Source organism: Rana temporaria, chromosome 8 (genome assembly GCF_905171775.1).
Source record: "Rana temporaria chromosome 8, aRanTem1.1, whole genome shotgun sequence".
NCBI classification, from domain to species: domain Eukaryota; kingdom Metazoa; phylum Chordata; class Amphibia; order Anura; family Ranidae; genus Rana; species Rana temporaria.
Window position 1 is genome coordinate 38217816 of NC_053496.1, and position 19857 is coordinate 38237672.

Sequence of the window (19857 nt, forward strand, 5' to 3'; positions counted from 1 at the left end):
GCCCCAGGTACATGGGGGGGCCCCACAATAATCTCGCATCACATCATACTTGCCAACTGTCCCGGATTAGCTGGGACAGTCATACTTTTTACTAAACTGTCCCGATATGGTTGTGTCCTGGGAAGCATCCCAGAACCTATAATGTGCCCTCCTAAACCCAGTATTGTGCCCTCCTGACCCCCCCTGCACTGTGACCTTCTGCATTCCCCCCTGTGCTGTGCCCTTTGTGTTGACTAGTCTTTGATTTATGGAATGTTTTCCTTTTGTAAAATCGATTTTTATTGAAAGTACTAATGGATATATGTTTAATTCTATCAACTATTTATACTTTATTTCTTGAAAGTAGGTGTGCAAATTGGGGCAAGCTGGTGGGGGGCCCCAGTGCATTACTTTTCCCAGGGGCCCATGATGCTATTAAGATGGCCCTGCATTGAAGTCTATTACAAGCAAAATGCTGCATGCTGCGGAAAAAAAGCCCCTGACCCTTTACAAAAACGCAGAGGCACAAAAAATTAATTGATGTGAACTTGTTCCATAGGAACCAATGTTAAAAATATTGTCCTGCATTTCTGCAAAAAGCATGAAAAAGACGCATTAGTGTGAATGGAGCCTAAGATTGCATGGGGTTTGCTGACAAAAAAACTTTAGTTTTTGATCCAACTCGCTGTCAACTCCTATTTTACCACAAGATGGCAGCATTGCAACACAACTGTTTGCAATAATTCATATCCAATCTTTGTAATCTTTATAACTTTGTTTCAATCATTTCTTTTTAGAGTATAAAGAAAGCCTATCTTGGATGGTACCCAACCTGCTCCCTTTGGAGCCCTTTAGGCAATAATCTGTAGTGTAGAGACTGCTGTTGTAGGATATGGTCAGAGGTTGCCACTGACGTTGTGTTTTGCCCTCCTCTGTACCAACATTGCTTGAATTGATATTAATGTGTCTTTATTTATTTCTTTAAAAGTACCACTTTTAGTAACTTTACAGCTGCGTTAATACATCTCTAACACATCACAATATACAGCAACAATACTATTTAAAAAAAAATCATCTAAATCTGTCCTTGTGTTTCCGTTTAGTGACTTTGCCTAGGCTGAGATGTAATCAGTCTCCTGCAAGCAGGAGGAAGCATTTCCTCAGTCTCCTCTCCCCCGCTGACATTGGTGTGCGCAGGTTATTACATTAGGGTGTGCACCCCGGAGCACAAACACATCTGCATGTACAGTATATCAGCAGAGCAGTGGACAGGGCAGAAATTGGGTTCAGTAGTGCATTGGATGGTGTCAGTAGTTTTTTTTTTTTTTAGGAGCCTCAATTGGGGGGTTTTGGTGAAATATCAAGGGTCTAAAGTTTAAACAGAGAGAAAGGGACTGAAGACAGAGATTCACAAGTCCCTTTCTCTGCAGCCTCAGCTGCACTGGACAGTGAACGAATGGGACGTGCTCTGTGCTGAGTTGCTTCCTGTTCATTCACAAACTGAAGCTTACTATGCTTCAGTTAACCACTTAAGACCCGAACCTTTAGGCAGCTAAAGGACCCAGCCATGTTTTGCGATTCGGCACTGCGTCGCTTTAACAGACAATTGCGCGGTCGTGCGACGTGGCTCCCAAACAAAATTGGCGTCCTTTTTTTCCCCACAAATAGAGCTTTCTTTTGGTGGTATTTGATCACCTCTGCAGTTTTTATTTTTTGCGCTATAAACAAAAATAGAGCGACAATTTTGAAAAAAATTCAATATTTTTTACTTTTTGCTATAATAAATATCCCCAAAAAATATATAAAAAAAAACATTTTTTTTCCTCAGTTTAGGCCGATACGTATTCTTCTACATATTTTTGGTAAAAAAAAATTGCAATAAGCGTTTATCGGTTGGTTTGCGCAAAATTTATAGCGTTTACAAAATAGGGGATAGTTTTATTGCATTTTTATAAAAAAATATTTTTTTTACTACTAATGGCAGCGATCAGCGATTTTTTTCGTGACTGCGACATTATGGCGGACACTTCGGACAATTTTGATACATTTTTGGGACCATTGTAATTTTCACAGCAAAAAATGCATTTAAAATGCATTATTTACTGTGAAAATGACAGTTGCAGTTTGGGAGTTACCACAGGGGGCGCTGAAGGGGTTATCTGTGACCTCATGTGTGTTTACAACTGTAGGGGGGTGTGGCTGTAGGTGTGAGGTCATCGATTGTGATTCCCTATAAAAGGGATCAGACGATCGATAACGCCGCCACAGTGAAGAGCGGGGAAGCTGTGTTTACACACAGCTCTCCCCGTTCTTCAGCTCCGGGGACCGATCACGGGACTCCAGCGGCGATCGGGTCCGCGGGTCCCGGAGCTTTGGACCGAGTCGCGGGCGCGCGCCCGCGATCCACGACTGAGTACTAGCACAGGACGTACCTATACGTGCATGTGCCCAGCCGTGCCATTCTGCCGACGTAAATGTGCAGGAAGCGGTCCTTAAGTGGCTAAGAATGAACACAGGCGTGATCTTTACAGATCACTGTGTTCATTAATTTATCCATTCTGAAACATCCTCCGCAGAAGCAGGTGGGAGAGGTAAGGAGGGAAGCTGGTAGCACTGTAGGGGAGAGACAGAAGATGCCAGGAAGCAGGGAGAATCGGCACCACACAGGATGATTAGGGTATGCCCAGGCACACCCGGCACACCCTTAGTGCATGCCTATGCCCAATGATTAGACTGCAACATTGTAATTTTATAACAAGTCAGAAGGACATTTATGAACACAGCCAAGATCACCGGGCACCCGGGTTTACATGAATGTGTCATCTCAGAGCCGGCACCTCAGTGAGTCGGTCACCTTGTATGATGGCTGAATAAAGACGGCGCTGTCCTTCTAGAGAGGAAAACAGATGATAACATTGTCAGGGGGAGTGCTGTGCCCTCTGTGGGAGGTAATAAATACTTTTGATTGTTGCGCTTTACTTAGCATGTACGCACTAAGTTAACATGAAAGTAGAAAGTATTTGATGACAGGTCCACTTTAAGTCTATAACTCTCTGTGTTCAGCTTCATCTCAGAGCAGCTGATGGCCGGTAAATCGGTGGAGCCGGAGAGTTTCAGCTCAGTCACCATCTTCTTCTCAGACATTGTGGGCTTTACGACGCTCTGCTCTTCCAGCACTCCGCTGGAGGTGGTCGATCTGCTCAATGACCTGTACAGCCTGTTCGATGAGATCATCAAGACGTATGATGTATACAAGGTACAAAGGATTCCTTTTTATTACATACATTTTTATTGGGTTTTACAATACAAAAATAAATGAGCCAAACCTCCTCCTCCAAATCCAAGTGTAGATAGAATAGTCCATGAGGCCAATGAAAGATACGGGATCCACTTAGATCAGAAGAAATTGGGTGTACAATTGACGAAATTGCGCCGCCTTAAAGGGGTTGTAAATGTTAATGCTTTAAGGTGAAAAAACACCTGGCAGTCCCCGCCCCCCCCCCCCCATTTTATTACCTACATCTCCTCGGCGAGGACTAGGGTGACCATGGCCCAGATTCAGGTACATTTGCGCTTTATTTGCGGAGGCACAGGGCAACGATTTTGCCCTGCGCCCCCGCAAATATTTTGCGCTGCCCTCGATTCACAGAGCAGTAGCTCCGTAAATTGCGAGGGCGCGCCGGCAAAATTGCCCGGCGTAAGCACGCGCAATGTAAATGATCCCGCTGAGGGCGGGAATCATTTAAATTAGGCGCGCTCCCGCGCCGAGCGTAGAGCGCATGCTCCGTCGGGAAACTTTCCTGACGTGCATTGCGGCAAATGACGTCGCAAGGACGTCATTTGCTTCAAAGTGAACGTGAATGGCGTCCAGCGCCATTCACGATTCACTTACGCAAACGACGTAGATTTTAAATATCGCGACGTGGGAACGTGGGTATCCTATAGCATTGGCTGCGCCTGCTATTAGGATGTATAACCTTTCGTGAAACCTGATGTACGCAAACTACGTAATTTGCGTACGCAGGGCTGGCGCAACGTTGTGAATCGGTGTTAGTATGCAATTTGCATACTATACACAGATCACAATGGGAGCGCCCCCTAGCGGTCAACGCAAGAATGCAGCCTAAAATCTGCGTGGCATAAGAGCCTTATGCCACGCAAATTTTAGGCTGCAGTCGGCGTAGCGATGTTCCTGAATCAGGAGCATTCGCTACGCCGGAGCAAGTAAGCAATTGCGCTGTGTAACCTATGGTTACACAGGCGCAATTGCTTCTTGAATCTGGCCCCATGTGTGCCGGATTGCCCGGGGGCGTGATCAGTGCTTCTGGGCAGAGAGCCCCCCTGTAACGGCTGTGATTTGGTACAGCACAAGCTGATTTTTGGAGAGGTGGGGGGAGGGGTCCCTGAATAGCAGTTTGGAAATGTGGTCACCCTAGCGGGGACGCACCGTCCTTCTCCCTATGGGGTCCCGGCTCTTGATTGGATAGATTGATAGCAGCGCAGCCATTGGCTACCACCTGTTGTCGATCAAATCCAATGATGCGGGCGCTGGGGGGTGGGGCCGAGTCCAGCATTCGCATCTATAGACGCAAATTCTGGACTCCGGAGCGTGCCCGTAAGGAAACCCCCCCCCCGGGAGAGCGCTTCTCCTCAGGGGTTATCTAATGCAGTCACTACCCCCCTTTAGCTGCGGAGGCAGAGCCTTGGGGTTGTACTTATGTTGTGGCCAGGAATTATTCTACCTGTCACCTTCAGCAGAGCATAGAGCCTGCTGCAGATGAAGCATGCATGTGAAGGGGGCTGCTCAGCAAGAGACCCGAAACCGCGTGCAATGCAAGCGGTTGTGGCGTGCTAGTGCAGGGATCTAGGGGTTAAAGAGGAAGTAAACCCTCTCTAAAAACAAAAACAAAAAAAACACCCTGCAAGACAAAGGCATAATAAGCTAGTACTAGCTCATTATTACTTACCGGAGATCGAAGCCCCCACAGCGGTCCTCGATCACCTCCTCCGCCGCCATCTCTCTCGGAGTGACTTCCGGGTATCACTGCTCCGGCGCTGTGACTTGCCGGAGCAGCGATGCCATCACTGCAGCGCATGCCCACGGGAGCCACTAGTGAAGCCACGATCGCCCTCACTAACGACGCGCTCAGTGCGCCTGCGCCGTTGTCTATGGCGTGCATGCGCCGTAGACATCGGTGCCCGATTTTTGGAAAAAATCTTCTTAACCGTGTAGGTAGGCCGGCTGTGATTGGAAAGGGGTGTGCTCAAGAGGCAGGCTGTGATTGGGAGGAGGTGTGTTCAAGAGGCAGGCTGTGTTTGGCAGGGTGTGTGTTCAAGAGGCAGTCTGTGATTGGAAGGGGGCATGTTCAAGAGGCTGGCTGTGATTGGAAGGGGGTGTGTTCAAGAGGCTGGCTGTGATTGGAAGGGGGCGTTTTCAAGAGGCTGGCTGTGATTGGAAGGGGGTGTGTTCAAGAGGCAAGCTGTGACTGGTCAGGGGATGTGTTTAACAGGCCGGATGTGATTAGAAGGGGGTGTGTTCAAGAGGCAGGCTGTGATTGGGAAGGGGTGTGTTCAAGAGGCAGGCTGTGTATGGGAGGGTGTGTGTTCAAGAGGAAGGCTGTGATTGGGAGGGGTTGTGTTCAAGAGGCAGGCTGTGATTGGGAGGGGGTGTGTTCATGAGGCAGGCTGTGATTGGGAGGGGTTGTGTTTAAGAGGAAGGCTGTGATTGGGAAGGGGTGTGTTCAAGAGGCAGTCTGTGATTGGGAGGGGGTGTGTTCAAGAGGCAGGCTGTGATTGGGAGGAGGTGTGTTCAAGAGGCAGGCTGTGATTGGAAGGGGGTGTGTTCAAGAGGCTGGCTGTGATTGGAAGGGGGCGTGTTCAAGAGGCTGGCTGTGATTGGAAGGGGGTGTGTTCAAGAGGCTGGCTGTGATTGGAAGGGGGCGTGTTCAAGAGGCTGGCTGTGATTGGAAGGGGGTGTGTTCAAGAGGCAAGCTGTGACTGGTCAGGGGATGTGTTTAACAGGCCGGATGTGATTAGAAGGGGGTGTGTTCAAGAGGCAGGCTGTGATTGGGAAGGGGTGTGTTCAAGAGGCAGGCTGTGTATGGGAGGGGGTGTGTTCAAGAGGAAGGCTGTGATTGGGAGGGGTTGTGTTCAAGAGGCAGGCTGTGATTGGGAGGGGGTGTGTTCATGAGGCAGGCTGTGATTGGGAGGGGGTGTGTTCAATAGGAAGGCTGTGATTGGGAGGGGTTGTGTTCAAGAGGCAGGCTGTGATTGGGAGGGGGTGTGTTCAAGAGGCAGGCTGTGTTTGGGAGGGGGTGTGTTCATGAGGCAGGCTGTGATTGGGAGGGGTGTGTTCAAGAGGAAGGCTGTGATTAGGAGGGGTTGTGTTCAAGAGGCAGGCTGTGATTGGGAGGGGGTGTGTTCAAGAGGCTGGCTGTAAGTTGTGAGGGGGTGTGTTTAAGAGGCTGGCTGTGATTGGAAGGGGGTGTGTTCAAGAGGCTGGCTGTGATTGGGAGGGGGTGTGTTCAAGAGGCAGGCTGTGATTGGGAGGGGGTGTGTGCCAGAGGCTGGCTGTGATTGGAAGGGGGCGTGTTCAAGAGGCTGGCTGTGATTGGAAGGGGGTGTGTTCAAGAGGCTGGCTGTGATTGGAAGGGGGCGTGTTCAAGAGGCTGGCTGTGATTGGAAGGGGGTGTGTTCAAGAGGCTGGCTGTGATTGGAAGGGGGCGTGTTCAAGAGGCTAGCTGTGATTGGAAGGGGGTGTGTTCAAGAGGCAAGCTGTGACTGGTCAGGGGATTTGTTTAACAGGCCGGATGTGATTAGAAGGGGGTGTGTTCAAGAGGTAGGCTGTGATTGGGAGGGGGTGTGTTCAAGAGGCAGGCTGTGTATGGGAGGGGGTGTGTTCAAGAGGAAGGCTGTGATTGGGAGGGGTGTGTTCAAGAGGAAGGCTGTGATTGGAAAGGGGTGTGTTCAAGAGGCAGGCTGTGATTGGAAGGGGGTGTGTTCAAGAGGCAGGCTGTGTTTGGGAGGGAGTGTGTTCAAGAGGCAAGCTGTGACTGGTCAGGGGATGTGTTTAACAGGCCGGATGTGATTAGAAGGGGGTGTGTTCAAGAGGCAGGCTGTGATTGGGAAGGGGTGTGTTCAAGAGGCAGGCTGTGTATGGGAGGGGGTGTGTTCAAGAGGAAGGCTGTGATTGGGAGGGGTTGTGTTCAAGAGGCAGGCTGTGATTGGGAGGGGGTGTGTTCATGAGGCAGGCTGTGATTGGGAGGGTGTGTGTTCAAGAGGAAGGCTGTGATTGGGAGGGGTTGTGTTCAAGAGGCAGGCTGTGATTGGGAGGGGGTGTGTTCATGAGGCAGGCTGTGATTGGGAGGGGTTGTGTTTAAGAGGAAGGCTGTGATTGGGAAGGGGTGTGTTCAAGAGGCAGTCTGTGATTGGGAGGGGGTGTGTTCAAGAGGCAGGCTGTGATTGGGAGGAGGTGTGTTCAAGAGGCAGGCTGTGTTTGGAAGGGGGTGTGTTCAAGAGGCTGGCTGTGATTGGAAGGGGGCGTGTTCAAGAGGCTGGCTGTGATTGGAAGGGGGTGTGTTCAAGAGGCTGGCTGTGATTGGAAGGGGGCGTGTTCAAGAGGCTGGCTGTGATTGGAAGGGGGTGTGTTCAAGAGGCAAGCTGTGACTGGTCAGGGGATGTGTTTAAGAGGCCGGATGTGATTAGAAGGGGGTGTGTTCAAGAGGCAGGCTGTGATTGGGAAGGGGTGTGTTCAAGAGGCAGGCTGTGTATGGGAGGGGGTGTGTTCAAGAGGAAGGCTGTGATTGGGAGGGGTTGTGTTCAAGAGGCAGGCTGTGATTGGGAGGGGGGGTGTTCATGAGGCAGGCTGTGATTGGGAGGGGGTGTGTTCAATAGGAAGGCTGTGATTGGGAGGGGTTGTGTTCAAGAGGCAGGCTGTGATTGGGAGGGGGTGTGTTCAAGAGGCAGGCTGTGTTTGGGAGGGGGTGTGTTCATGAGGCAGGCTGTGATTGGGAGGGGTGTGTTCAAGAGGAAGGCTGTGATTAGGAGGGGTTGTGTTCAAGAGGCAGGCTGTGATTGGGAGGGGGTGTGTTCAAGAGGCTGGCTGTAAGTTGTGAGGGGGTGTGTTTAAGAGGCTGGCTGTGATTGGAAGGGGGTGTGTTCAAGAGGCTGGCTGTGATTGGGAGGGGGTGTGTTCAAGAGGCAGGCTGTGATTGGGAGGGGGTGTGTGCCAGAGGCTGGCTGTGATTGGAAGGGGGCGTGTTCAAGAGGCTGGCTGTGATTGGAAGGGGGTGTGTTCAAGAGGCTGGCTGTGATTGGAAGGGGGCGTGTTCAAGAGGCTGGCTGTGATTGGAAGGGGGTGTGTTCAAGAGGCTGGCTGTGATTGGAAGGGGGCGTGTTCAAGAGGCTAGCTGTGATTGGAAGGGGGTGTGTTCAAGAGGCAAGCTGTGACTGGTCAGGGGATTTGTTTAACAGGCCGGATGTGATTAGAAGGGGGTGTGTTCAAGAGGTAGGCTGTGATTGGGAGGGGGTGTGTTCAAGAGGCAGGCTGTGATTGGGAGGGGGTGTGTTCAAGAGGCAGGCTGTGTATGGGAGGGGGTGTGTTCAAGAGGAAGGCTGTGATTGGGAGGGGTGTGTTCAAGAGGAAGGCTGTGATTGGAAAGGGGTGTGTTCAAGAGGCAGGCTGTGATTGGAAGGGGGTGTGTTCAAGAGGCAGGCTGTGTTTGGGAGGGGGTGTGTTAATGAGGCAGGCTGTGATTGGGAGGGGTGTGTTCAAGAGGAAGGCTGTGATTGGGAGGGGTTGTGTTCAAGAGGCAGGCTGTGATTGGGAGGGGGTGTGTTCAAGAGGCTGGCTGTAAGTTGTGAGGGGGTGTGTTTAAGAGGCTGGCTGTGATTGGAAGGGGGTGTGTTCAAGAGGCTGGCTGTGATTGGGAGGGGGTGTGTTCAAGAGGCAGGCTGTGATTGGGAGGGGGTGTGTGCCAGAGGCAAGGTGTGATTGGCCGGGGGGGTGTGGTGGATGAGAAAAGCGTTGTGTGTCTGCACAGTGTCCTGTACCTCTGAATGCCAAAGAATGAACACTGAGCCACACCAACACAGAATGGAAAAAAAAGGTGACTGGCAGATTCACCCAGGTACTTCAGATGGAAGAAGGACATGAAAAGATAGAGACTATAATTCATAAAATTCACATATGCAAACACACACATAAGGAAAATATTAATCTTAAGGGTAACACGCACTTTAATTGCAGGTGGAAACAATCGGGGACGCATATATGGTCGCCAGTGGTCTTCCACTCCGAAATGGTATCCAGCACGTGGCAGAGATCTCTACCATGTCTCTCCATTTTCTCAGCGCCATGATGTCCTTCCGCATACGACACGTGCCAGACGAGAAGCTGAACCTGCGGATCGGACTGAACACAGGTATGCCTCTATTTCATAAGTGAATCTTGTGTGTCTTCAGATCCTCAGTACATGAACAGATCTCTAGTACACTAGATCCACTTTGGCAATCAAGCATGGCAATATTTCCCTATGCTGTTTCTATAATTTGTTCTATACTTCTGACACAAATGTCTGACACAGATCAGCCCCTGATCATGGGACAAAGTTACAATGTAGTCTGTTCACTGGGGGGAGGGAGACTTGGTAAATGTATAATGTATATGTAAAGCGCTGTGTAAATTGACAGTGCTATATAAGTACCTGAAATAATAATAATAATAATAATAATAATAATAATAATATTAATAATAACATGACAAAATGTAGAGAATTTCAAAGGGTTTAGATACTTTTTCATGGCACTGTAAATGGAACCCATATTGTTGCTTTTACATTATGAATTGGCTGAAATTTTATATTTACAAGTTCATTGTAAGCACCCCCCCTCACCTTTCAGTCCTCCATGATTTAAATGATTGTCATCTCTGAGCTGGCATCTCAGTCCAGGAATCATATGGTTACCCTGAACAAAGATGGCACCGTCCTTTTGGAGGGAAAACCAGTTAAATTGTCAGGGGGGAGTACTCTGTGAGTGGTATTAAATACTTGGTGCTGTTATAGTAACACATTACTTATAGTATGCTGCACTTAACATATAACACACAGTATTTGTACATTTTTAGATGCATTTTGTGTCCTTTATTCTCTAACTTGCTCCCCTCTGCCCCCTGCTGGTTATAGGTCCAGTGGTTGCTGGTGTGGTGGGGGTGACCATGCCCAGGTACTGCCTGTTTGGGGACACAGTTAACATGGCATCAAGAATGGAAAGCAACAGTCTACGTAGGTAAACTTGGTGCATTTTACTAGTTTGTGTCATCCCTAGCAGCTTAAAGCTGCCCCCCCAGCCTCCCTTTCAGTCTTGCACAGTTGTACCAGCTCCTCTCTTCTACTGAAATTGCTTAGGCCAGGTTCACACTAGTTCTGATCAGACTTTGCCCTGCGACTTCAATGAACTGGATCCAACTTTGATCCGAATTTGAGATGATTGCGACTTGTCTTTTGACCAATCAAAATAATTCCCTTTGCTTCTGGTATGGAGAAAACCTCATGCCAAATATTTTTTTTTAAAACGTTGTGGGGTCCCCCCCCAGATACATACTAGCCCCTTTAAGGTCTGCTGTGAATCTTGAAGGGGAACCCCACCCCAAAAAAATAACCAAAAACGCAGTGGTCCCTCCAAGGCCATCTGGTTTGGATTTTAAAGAGGAAACCTCACGCCACAAATAAAAAATGTGTGGGGTCTCCCCCAAAATCCACACCAGACCCTTATCTGAGCATGCAGCCTGGCAGGACAGGAAAGGGGAGGGAAGCAAGTGCCCCCCTGGACCATACCAATCCACATGCCATGGGGGGTGGCTGCTTTTGGGCAGAGGGGCTCTGCACCCCCCACCCCAAAGCACCTTGTCCTCATGTTGATGGGGACAAGGGCCCATTCCCCACAACCCTGGGAGGTGGTTGTGGGGGTCTGCAGGCAGGGGGCTTTTCAAAATCTGAAAGCCCCCTTTAACAAGAGGGTCAGCATTTTCCACCCCTCTCCTATGTGAATATGTATGGGGTACATTTTACCCCTACCCATTCACCAAAAGAGAGAAGGTTTTTAAAAAGCCCTTTATTAAAAATAAAGAATGTCCCCCGTTGTAGCTCCAACGTGTCTTCTTTCTCCGGTCCCGCCACCGCTGTCTTTTTCTGGCCGTCCGCCAACCTGCTAAAAATTAAAAAAAAGAAAAAACAATCTTCCTCCAACACTGGCTCCCGCTGTTGTGTCAGCTACATTGTCTGCTGGTTCTTATATATCTATGGGGCGTGGCCATCTGGTGACGCCATCCAAAGACCCCATTTAAAAAATAAATAAATTGTGGATTGGCAGCTGCAGAAGACATCACCGGAGGGAGGAGACCGGAGGAAGAAGACCTCAGAAGAGGGAGAAGACATCAGCGAATGGAGAAGACCGGAGGAAGAAGACACGTTGGAGCTACGATGGGGGATATTCTTACAGTGCGCCGGGATTCTCATTCACATAGGAGGGGGCGGGATCTGGGGGCCCCCTTGTTAAAGGGGGCTTCCACATTCTGAAAAGCCCCCTGCCTGCACAACCACCGCCCAGGGTTGTCGGGAAGAGGCCCTTGTCCCCGTCAGTATAGGGACAAGGTGCTTTGGGGTGGGAGCACAACACCTTTTTTTATTTTTTGGTGTGGGGTTTCCCCTTCAAAATCCATACCAGAACCAGGAACTCAGCTCAGGGATATTGGGAACCCTTCATAATGGGCACAGCAGGTATACAGACCCAAGAACTCAACACAGGAATGGTGCTAACCCCTCATAATGGCCCCAGCAGTTGTATATATCTGGAAACTCCTGCCAATGAAGTCTAGGAGAGACAGAAAATAATTCCAGGGGATTTAAATCTCTCTATCATCCACAAAACAAAGAAACATCAGTTTTGGTGGCTTGCCCCTTGCACACATCCAATCCTATACACAGACTGATTCATATGTCCAGGTTCTATTCCTTTATCTCTTTATCCCGGCAGCTCTGCGGATTCACATCTCTGAAACCACAGCCAGCGCTCTGAGAGACATTGGGGGATATGAAATAAAAGAAAGGGGATTTGTCCAGGTAAAGGTAAGAGCCAAGCCTATCCCTAATACTGACTTATCTTCTGCATGCACTGCACTTGTCTACTTTAGTGGTCTCCAAACTGTGGTCTGAGGGCCAAATGCTGCCCTTTGCTTGCTTTTATCCAGCCCTTGGGGCATTATTTCATTCCCTGATACCCACAGTAGAGTATAATTGTGCTCCACTGACACCAACGATGGGGCACAATTCCTCCCAATGACACCAATGATGTGGCACAATTCCTCCCAATGACACCAATCAGGGCTGGACTGGGACAAAAATTTGGCCCTGGACTTCATCCAGACTGACCCACTTTGACAGGTCTCTCCCACAGCGGCCGGACAACTCCCGCACCCCCCCGGCCACCCAAGCCCCCTCTCCCCCTTTACTAGCCACTAGCCCTTTTACTTTATTAGAGTAGAACGGCTGGTACTGGTACTCTTATAGGCAGTACCAGTGGGGAAGCTAGACATTATTTCTCCCGGGGCAAAGAATCAGTTTGGTGCCCCCAACTTATGGGACAAGATTAGGCAGAAGTGAGAAACTCCCAGGCTGGCCCACTGAGCCATCGGCCCACCGGGAAACTCCCTGTAGTCCCAATGGCCAGAGCATCCCTGACACCAATGATGTGGCACAATTCCTCCCAATGACACCAACGATGGGGCACAATTCCTCCCAATGACACCAATGATGTGGCACAATTCCTCCCAATGACACCAACGATGGGGCACAATTCCTCCCAGTGACACCAATAATGGGACCCAATTGCATCAATGAAGTGGCACAACTCCTTTCACTGACACCAATGGTGGGGCACAATTCCTCCCAATGACACTGAAAATTAGGCACAATTCCTCCCAATGACACCAATGATTGGACGCAATTTCTCCTAATGACACCAACAATGGGGCAAAATGACACCAATGATGGGGCAAAATTCTTCCCACTGACACCATTAATGGGGTACAATGCCTCCCAATGACACCAACGATTGGCCACAATTTCTCCCAATGACACCAATAATGGGGCACAATGATGAACACAATTACACCCACTGAAACAAAGAATGGGCGGTATATATTCTCACTGAAGTCGCGGACCTTTTCCACTCTCACTGACCACAGTTCTCCCACCTAAAATCTGATGGACAGTAAACTGACATTGTGCTTAGAAAGTTTGGGGACCCCTGGTCTACTTCGTACTGTCCTTGCAAAGCCCGCAGCTCAGCCGTAATTAGGTAAATAAAGTTTTCTTTATTTATTTTGGGCGGGACTAAAGATACAATTTAAATAAAATATTTTCCTGAAGCCAAGAACCAGTTTTCCTGAATCAGAACGTGCATGGCGCGTATTTGACATTCCATTTTAAGGCTGCATTCACATCTGAGCGACAGCCGCGTTCGCGTGTAGTGGCGTATTTTGCCGCGAGTACAAAACTTTCACTTTTTTTTTTTTTCTCAAAGTCTTCCCATTGCTGTCAATGGGAAAACGCCTATGTCGCCTGAAAAAAAGGGTCCGGGACTTTTTTTCAGGCGACAGGCGTTCGGCGTCTATGAGATGTGAACCATCTCCATAGACAGCAATGGGAATTCTCCCCTCGAGCGACTGAAGCGTCCGGCGTCCGGCGTTTTGTCGCTCAGGTGTGAATGGAGCTTAATAGGCTGCCAAACCCACGGGAACGAGCAAAAAGGGAAAACCATATGGCAATATTTGGCCAATGATGTCACGGGTATCCCCTCCTTATACATGCAGCTGCCGGGTGGGGAATTCCGTGGCCGCAGCTGAATGGGCCGGTGATCTGCCGTGCTGGTTCCAGCTATCGTGGAAGTTCCAGCGCAAGCTGATGTGTTGAGATGGTTCCAGCTATCGGGAAAGTTCCTTCAAGGACTGCGCAGGCGCAAACTTGCTGACGGAAATCCCCGAACCGCGGCCGGCATCCAGGGCGACGTGGATTTCGAGGTAAATGGCCAGTCGGCCTCCTGGCTCTTTTTTTAACATCCTCCAATCCACGGGGATGTTAAAGAACGAGCCTGGATGCCGGGCGAGGTTCGGAGATTTCTGTCGGGAAGTTTGCGCCTGCGCAGTCAGTGAAGGAACTTCCCCGTTAGGGGAACATTGTGAACAAGTCACCGGCAATGACAATTTTTTTAAGGCTTGGCCACACTTGGGTTTGGAACAAACCAAAGCTCATCCTTAGTTCTCATCCTTCCACACTTTATTCAAAACTAGGAAAAAATAAATATTCTTGCTTCCTATTCACATATGTACATCGAAGTATCAGCTTTAGGTGAGCTGAAATGATTATAAAGGAAAAGCACTGAGATTATGATTACATTCCTAGGGCAAGGGGAAGCAGAAGACTTATTGGCTGAAGAGTAAGGCCGGGTTCCGGATGCCTCTCCCAGATTTCCCAGAAGATTGGAAGGATCCTCTCCACAACTTATCGGAGGTAGGTAGCGCAGAACATTCCAGCATATTTTTCAGTATTAACAAGACATCTGGACAGTGCAGTCACGGACAGGTACTGAAAGCAGGACAGGACACACCCCCTGCCACACCCCCTTAAAGGAGAACTATACAAAATAAATATTACCCACAAGGGCTTTTTTTTACCACTACTATTCCTTTATATTGGCTTTTGAAATTTACAAATGCAGAAATTTTAAATATGGATGAAAGGTTTAGCACTGGAAAACACTTTTTGAAAGATAAAAAGTGCATTTTATATACAACTATATAGATCAGACCAGAATGAGGGACACATGAGGAGGAAAGAGGGACAGAGGGTTTTTGTTCCAAATCAGGGACAGTCTCTCGAAATAAGGGACAGTTGGGGGCTATGTGATTGGATACTATGCAGAGCTGCACTGGATTTTGCACTCTCCAGTTTTGGTAAATCCACCTCAGTGACTTTCTAAACCTCACCTCTGCAAAGAAACTGAAGAAAACCTGAGAAAACCAGGTAGGGTCCAGCTAGAACTGCACTAACTAGCATAAAACAAGAGGGGGTGCAGGAAAATACTAAAAATGCTGTGGCTCTGTACTACCACTAGATGTCAGTAGATACAAGAACATGAATACTTTAAAGTGGAGCTCCACCCTAAAGTGGAACTCACGCTGATTGGAACCCTCCCCCCTCCGGTGTCACATTTGACACCTTTCAGGGAGGAGGGGGGTGCAGATACCTGTCTAAAGACAGGTATTTGCACCCACTTCCGGCCACACAGTTTCGGGTTTACTGCGGGCAGAACGTCACCTCCCGTCCTCCCCCCATTGTGCTCTGGGAACACTCGGCTCCCAGAGCACAGCGGGAGCCAATCAGCGGCGCAGCGCAACTCGCGCATGCACCGTGGGGAACCAGGTAGTGAAGCCGGAGCGCTTCACTTCCTGGTTCCCTCACTGAGGATGGCGGGGGGAGCAGCAGAGTGATGAACGATCGCTCGTCCTCTGCTGCGGACGGCGCTGGACTCAAGGACAGGTAAGTGTCCCAATATTAAAAGTCAGCAGCTGCAGTATTTGTAGCTGCTGGCTTTTAATATTTTTTTTTAGTGGCACATCCACTTTAAAGCGGTAGTAAACCCCAATTTAAAAAATAAATAAAAATAAAAGCCTGCAAGACAAAGGCATAATGAACTAGTATGACTAGCATACTAGCTCATTATGTATTACTTACCTTAGATCGAAGCCCCCTGAAGCCGTCCTTGTCTTCCCCTCCAGCTGCAGCCATCGCTTCCGGAGGTTACTTCCAGGTATCTCCGCTCCGGCGCTGTGATTGGCCGGAGCGGTGATGACGTCACTCCCGCGCATGCGCACTTTCCTGGCACTTTCCGGCATATTTCTAGTCAAGACCTGGCCGGCGCACTCAGTAGACAACGGTGCCCGATTTTCTGCAAATATCTCCTTAACCACTTAAGACCCGGACCATTACGCAGGTAAAGGACCTGGCCAGTTTTCGCGATTCCGCACTGCGTCGCTTTAACTGACAATTGCGCGGTCGTATGACGTGGCTCTCAAACAAAATTGGCGTCCTTTTTCCCCACAAATAGAGCTTTCTTTTGGTGGTATTTGATCACCTCTGCGGTTTTTATTTTTTGCGCTATAAAGAAAAATAGAGTGACAATTTTGAAAAAAAAAAATCAATATTTTTTTCTTTTTGCTATAATAAATCACACAGATATATCCCATCTATAAAAAATTGTAAATTTGGGTATGTAGAGTAAAATATACGTAGGGTGTATAACGTAGTGACTAATCGTATGGTATATATAGTATATAGTTGTGTCTACCTGGGTGATACATAAAAAAGTTCCAAACCTTGCTTTTCTATATTTATCAGCAGACTATCCCATCTGCAGTGTAAATGAAAAAATATCAAAGTAGCCTACTTTTCAATGCAATATTATAAAATAGGCAACATGGGCTGAGTCTTGTTTCTTAGAAATGTTGTCAGAAATTAGGGTGAGAATTTAAGTATAAGTTACTAATGTACCCAATATTTTGACTTTTTTATTATAGGAGGAACTGGTCATCGTGAACTGATGAGAGGACCTGTTGCTGAATATTAGTAAAAATAAACCGTTTTTTTTTTATCCTTTATTAACACAATGGCTTATTTGTTTTAATTTACTCTAAAGCCTCATACACACGACCGGTTTTCCCAGCAGGAAAACTGGCAGGAGAGCTTTTGGACGGGAAAACCGGACGTGTGCAGGGCCGGATTTGCTCTCCCTGCCTCCCCAAGGCCAGGTTCCACAATGCACCCCCTCCCCGCCAACCGAACCCCCCCCCCCCAAATCAACAGAGAATGTGCGGCACGGTTAGTTCAAATATGTTTTGTTTGTTTTTTTACTTTTTTATCACTTTTTTTATTTTTATTTATTTGTAGCTTGTCGCTTACTTTTTTAAATTTTTGTATAATTTTCTTATTATGTTTCTTATTATTTTTCTTATTCTTTACTTTTTTTTTTTATTAATTTAATTATTATTTCTTATTATTTATTTATTTTTTAGCATTTTTTTTACACTTACCTTTTTTGCTATCACACAGGAGAAAACTATTACCTGTGTGATAGCAATTGGAGGTGACATGTTCTCTTTATTGACCCTGTCACCTCCAAAACAGGAGTCCTAGCACTGTGCTAGAACTCCTGTCACAGCTGAGATGGGAAGAGCACAGCTCTCCCCTCTCACTGTGTACATCGGCGACAGGAGACAGACTCGGTGGCTGGGGGGAGGACGGAGTCCTGAAGACAGAGCCAGCAGAGAGAGGTATGTGGTGTGGGAGAGGGGAGGGCGGAGTCCCGAAGACAGAGCCAGCAGAGAGAGGTATGTGGGGCGGGGGGGGGGAGAGGGGAGGACGGACGGGAGCACATATTTTACAAGTGATTTTGGCGACATCGCCTCAATCACTTGTTAACGAGCGAGCGGATTCCACCATAACTTACCGCCCTTAACTGTATGTTCCGGGCGTCGGAGGACTCCATGCCACTGCCGCCCCTTGGAGCCCTGCCGCCCCAAGGCCTGGCCTCAGTGGCCTTGTGGGAAATCCAGGCCTGGACGTGTGTATGCTTCCTCGCAGTTTTCCCGTCAGGAAAACTGTCAGGAATCCCGGCGGGAAAATAGAGAACCTGCTTTTTGTTTTCCTGTTGGGATTCCCAGCGTTTTTTTTCCCCGACAGATCTACTACTTACCTATGGGAAACACTGCGAGGCAATGCCGATGGAGCATACACACGGCCTGGGATTCCCGGCCAAAGCTCCATGGCAGTTTTCCTGCCGGGTTCTCGGCTTTCCCCTCGGTTTTCTCTGCAGACTTTTTACCGCCGAGAAAACCGAGCGTGTGTACAGGGCTTTATATTTTCGCTGCAGCACTTTGTAGAGAATATTGAACCACTGATGACGTTTTCTGCATCACAGGAGCTTACACTCTAATGCCCCCACACAGTGTGGCCAGGGTTAATGGAAGCTATTTAAACTACCACTATGTAAAAAAATCTTCAAAAATAAAGGGACAACATATCGTATCTTTATAAGCCCTCCTGAAGGGGGACCAAAACCAAAAATGCATTGGCCCGGATTCAGGTACGACTTGCGCATTATTTGCGGAGGCACAGGGCAACGATTTTGCCCTACGCCCCCACAAATAATTTGCGCTGCCCTCGATTCACGGAGCAGTAGCTCCGTAAATTGCGAGGGTGCGCCGGCAAAATTGCCCGGCGTAAGCGCGCGCAATGTAAATGATCCCGCCGGGGGCGGGAATCATTTAAATTAGGCGCGCTCCCGCGCCGAGCGTACAGAGCATTCTCCGTCGGGAAACTTTCCCGACGTGCATTGCGGCAAATGACGTCGCAAGGACGTCATTTGCTTCAAAGTGAACGTGAATGGCGTCCAGCGTAAAATTCGAACGTCGCGACGCGGGAACGCCGGGTATCCTATAGCATTGGCTGCGCCTGCTATTAGGATGTGTAACCTTACGTGAAACCCGACGTACGCAAACTACGTAATTTGCGTACGCAGGGCTCGCGCAACGTTGTGAATCTGTGTTAGTATGCAATTTGCATACTGTACACAGATCACAATGGGAGCGCCCCCTAGCGGTCATCGCTAGAATGCAGCCTAAAATCTGCGTGGCATAACAGCCTTATGCCACGCAGATTTTAGGCTGCAGTCGGCGTAACGAGTTCTCTGAATCAGGAGAACTCGTTACGCCGGCGCAAGTCAGCAATTGCGCTGCGTAACTATGGTTACGCAGGCGCAATTGCTACCTGAATCTGGGCCAATGACTACTTCATGGATACCAATTTAACTAATAACATGAATGGGACTTTTGACTACTCTCATGGCACTATCTTCTCCTGACTACACATATCGCTGGTGTCCCGAGGGTTATTGGTGTCTACAAAGATGCCTCTGTTTCAAAAATGTATTAACTGGAGACATCTACAGTATTTTGGAGTCCAACACTAACACTTTCTCAAAAAGATAAAGGGAGAATGCGGTAACTATGCAGATAGAGATGGTGGTAGAAACTGAACCCAGGACCTAGAGCTGCAAGATCAGGAGAACCAGTTAATTACCCAACTGGCCCCAAATCAAACTGAGGCTTCACGTCGAGGCAACTGATTGGTCTCCCATTAGGGATTCTGAGAACTGTACTAATGAGGACTGAGCTGTATTGTACACAACACTGTACATCTAGTTTAGGTGGTTTATGCAAACCAGTTTTCCAGCTGTGTTGGTAGCATGTGGGACAATGTCTTAAAAAGCAGTAGAACAGTTCCCTTTGCCCTAGTGCCTTATCAATTCCGATCTTCAACATATGAATTAGGCTAACAAAATACACAAATTAGGAAAGTATTACTATTTAGATGTTTACACACTTTTACATGCTTTCAATTTGGGATGGAGGCCAATTACTCACGGTGCCTTGGACCACATCGTTCTTTCTCCATTATGGTACAAAGGCAAGTTTGTAGTATCGTCCTTTACATTAATCTGTATTTCACTGCAATCACTTTGTCCCTAATTAACAATTTCCCAGATAAAGTTTCCACCAAAAAGAGTTTATTGTTTTCAGTCAAACTTTATCGGTCAAAAAGATGGGGGAAGAAAGTTCCTTTACATTGGCGGTCACTGGGGGAAAAGAATACCCCCCTGCAATGAAGGGCAGTGGATGAAAGAATGCCCTCTTTAATTGGTCATCCATGAGTGGAAGAATCTCCTTACATTGGTGGTCCCTTACACGGATGGTCATTGAGAAGA

At 48.2% G+C, this 19857-nt stretch overlaps 1 protein-coding gene across 2 annotated transcripts in view; it reads left to right on the forward strand.

The window, feature by feature from the left end:
- LOC120946840 (guanylate cyclase 2G-like) overlaps positions 1-16699 on the forward strand; it is a 94230-nt gene extending 77531 nt beyond the window's left edge. Inside the window, exons 17-22 of one of the 2 annotated variants that reach the window (XM_040361626.1) lie at positions 3043-3235; positions 9227-9401; positions 10164-10262; positions 12013-12104; positions 14439-14546; positions 16613-16699. In XM_040361626.1, coding sequence (XP_040217560.1) covers positions 3043-3235; positions 9227-9401; positions 10164-10262; positions 12013-12104; positions 14439-14546; positions 16613-16636 — 691 coding nt within the window. In that variant the 3' untranslated portion in view covers positions 16637-16699. Of the gene's footprint in view, positions 1-3042; positions 3236-9226; positions 9402-10163; positions 10267-12012; positions 12105-14438; positions 14547-16612 lie in introns of those variants that run through there. The other variant, XR_005750791.1, reaches the window with a different exon arrangement.
- The last annotated feature ends 3158 nt before the right edge of the window (positions 16700-19857 follow it).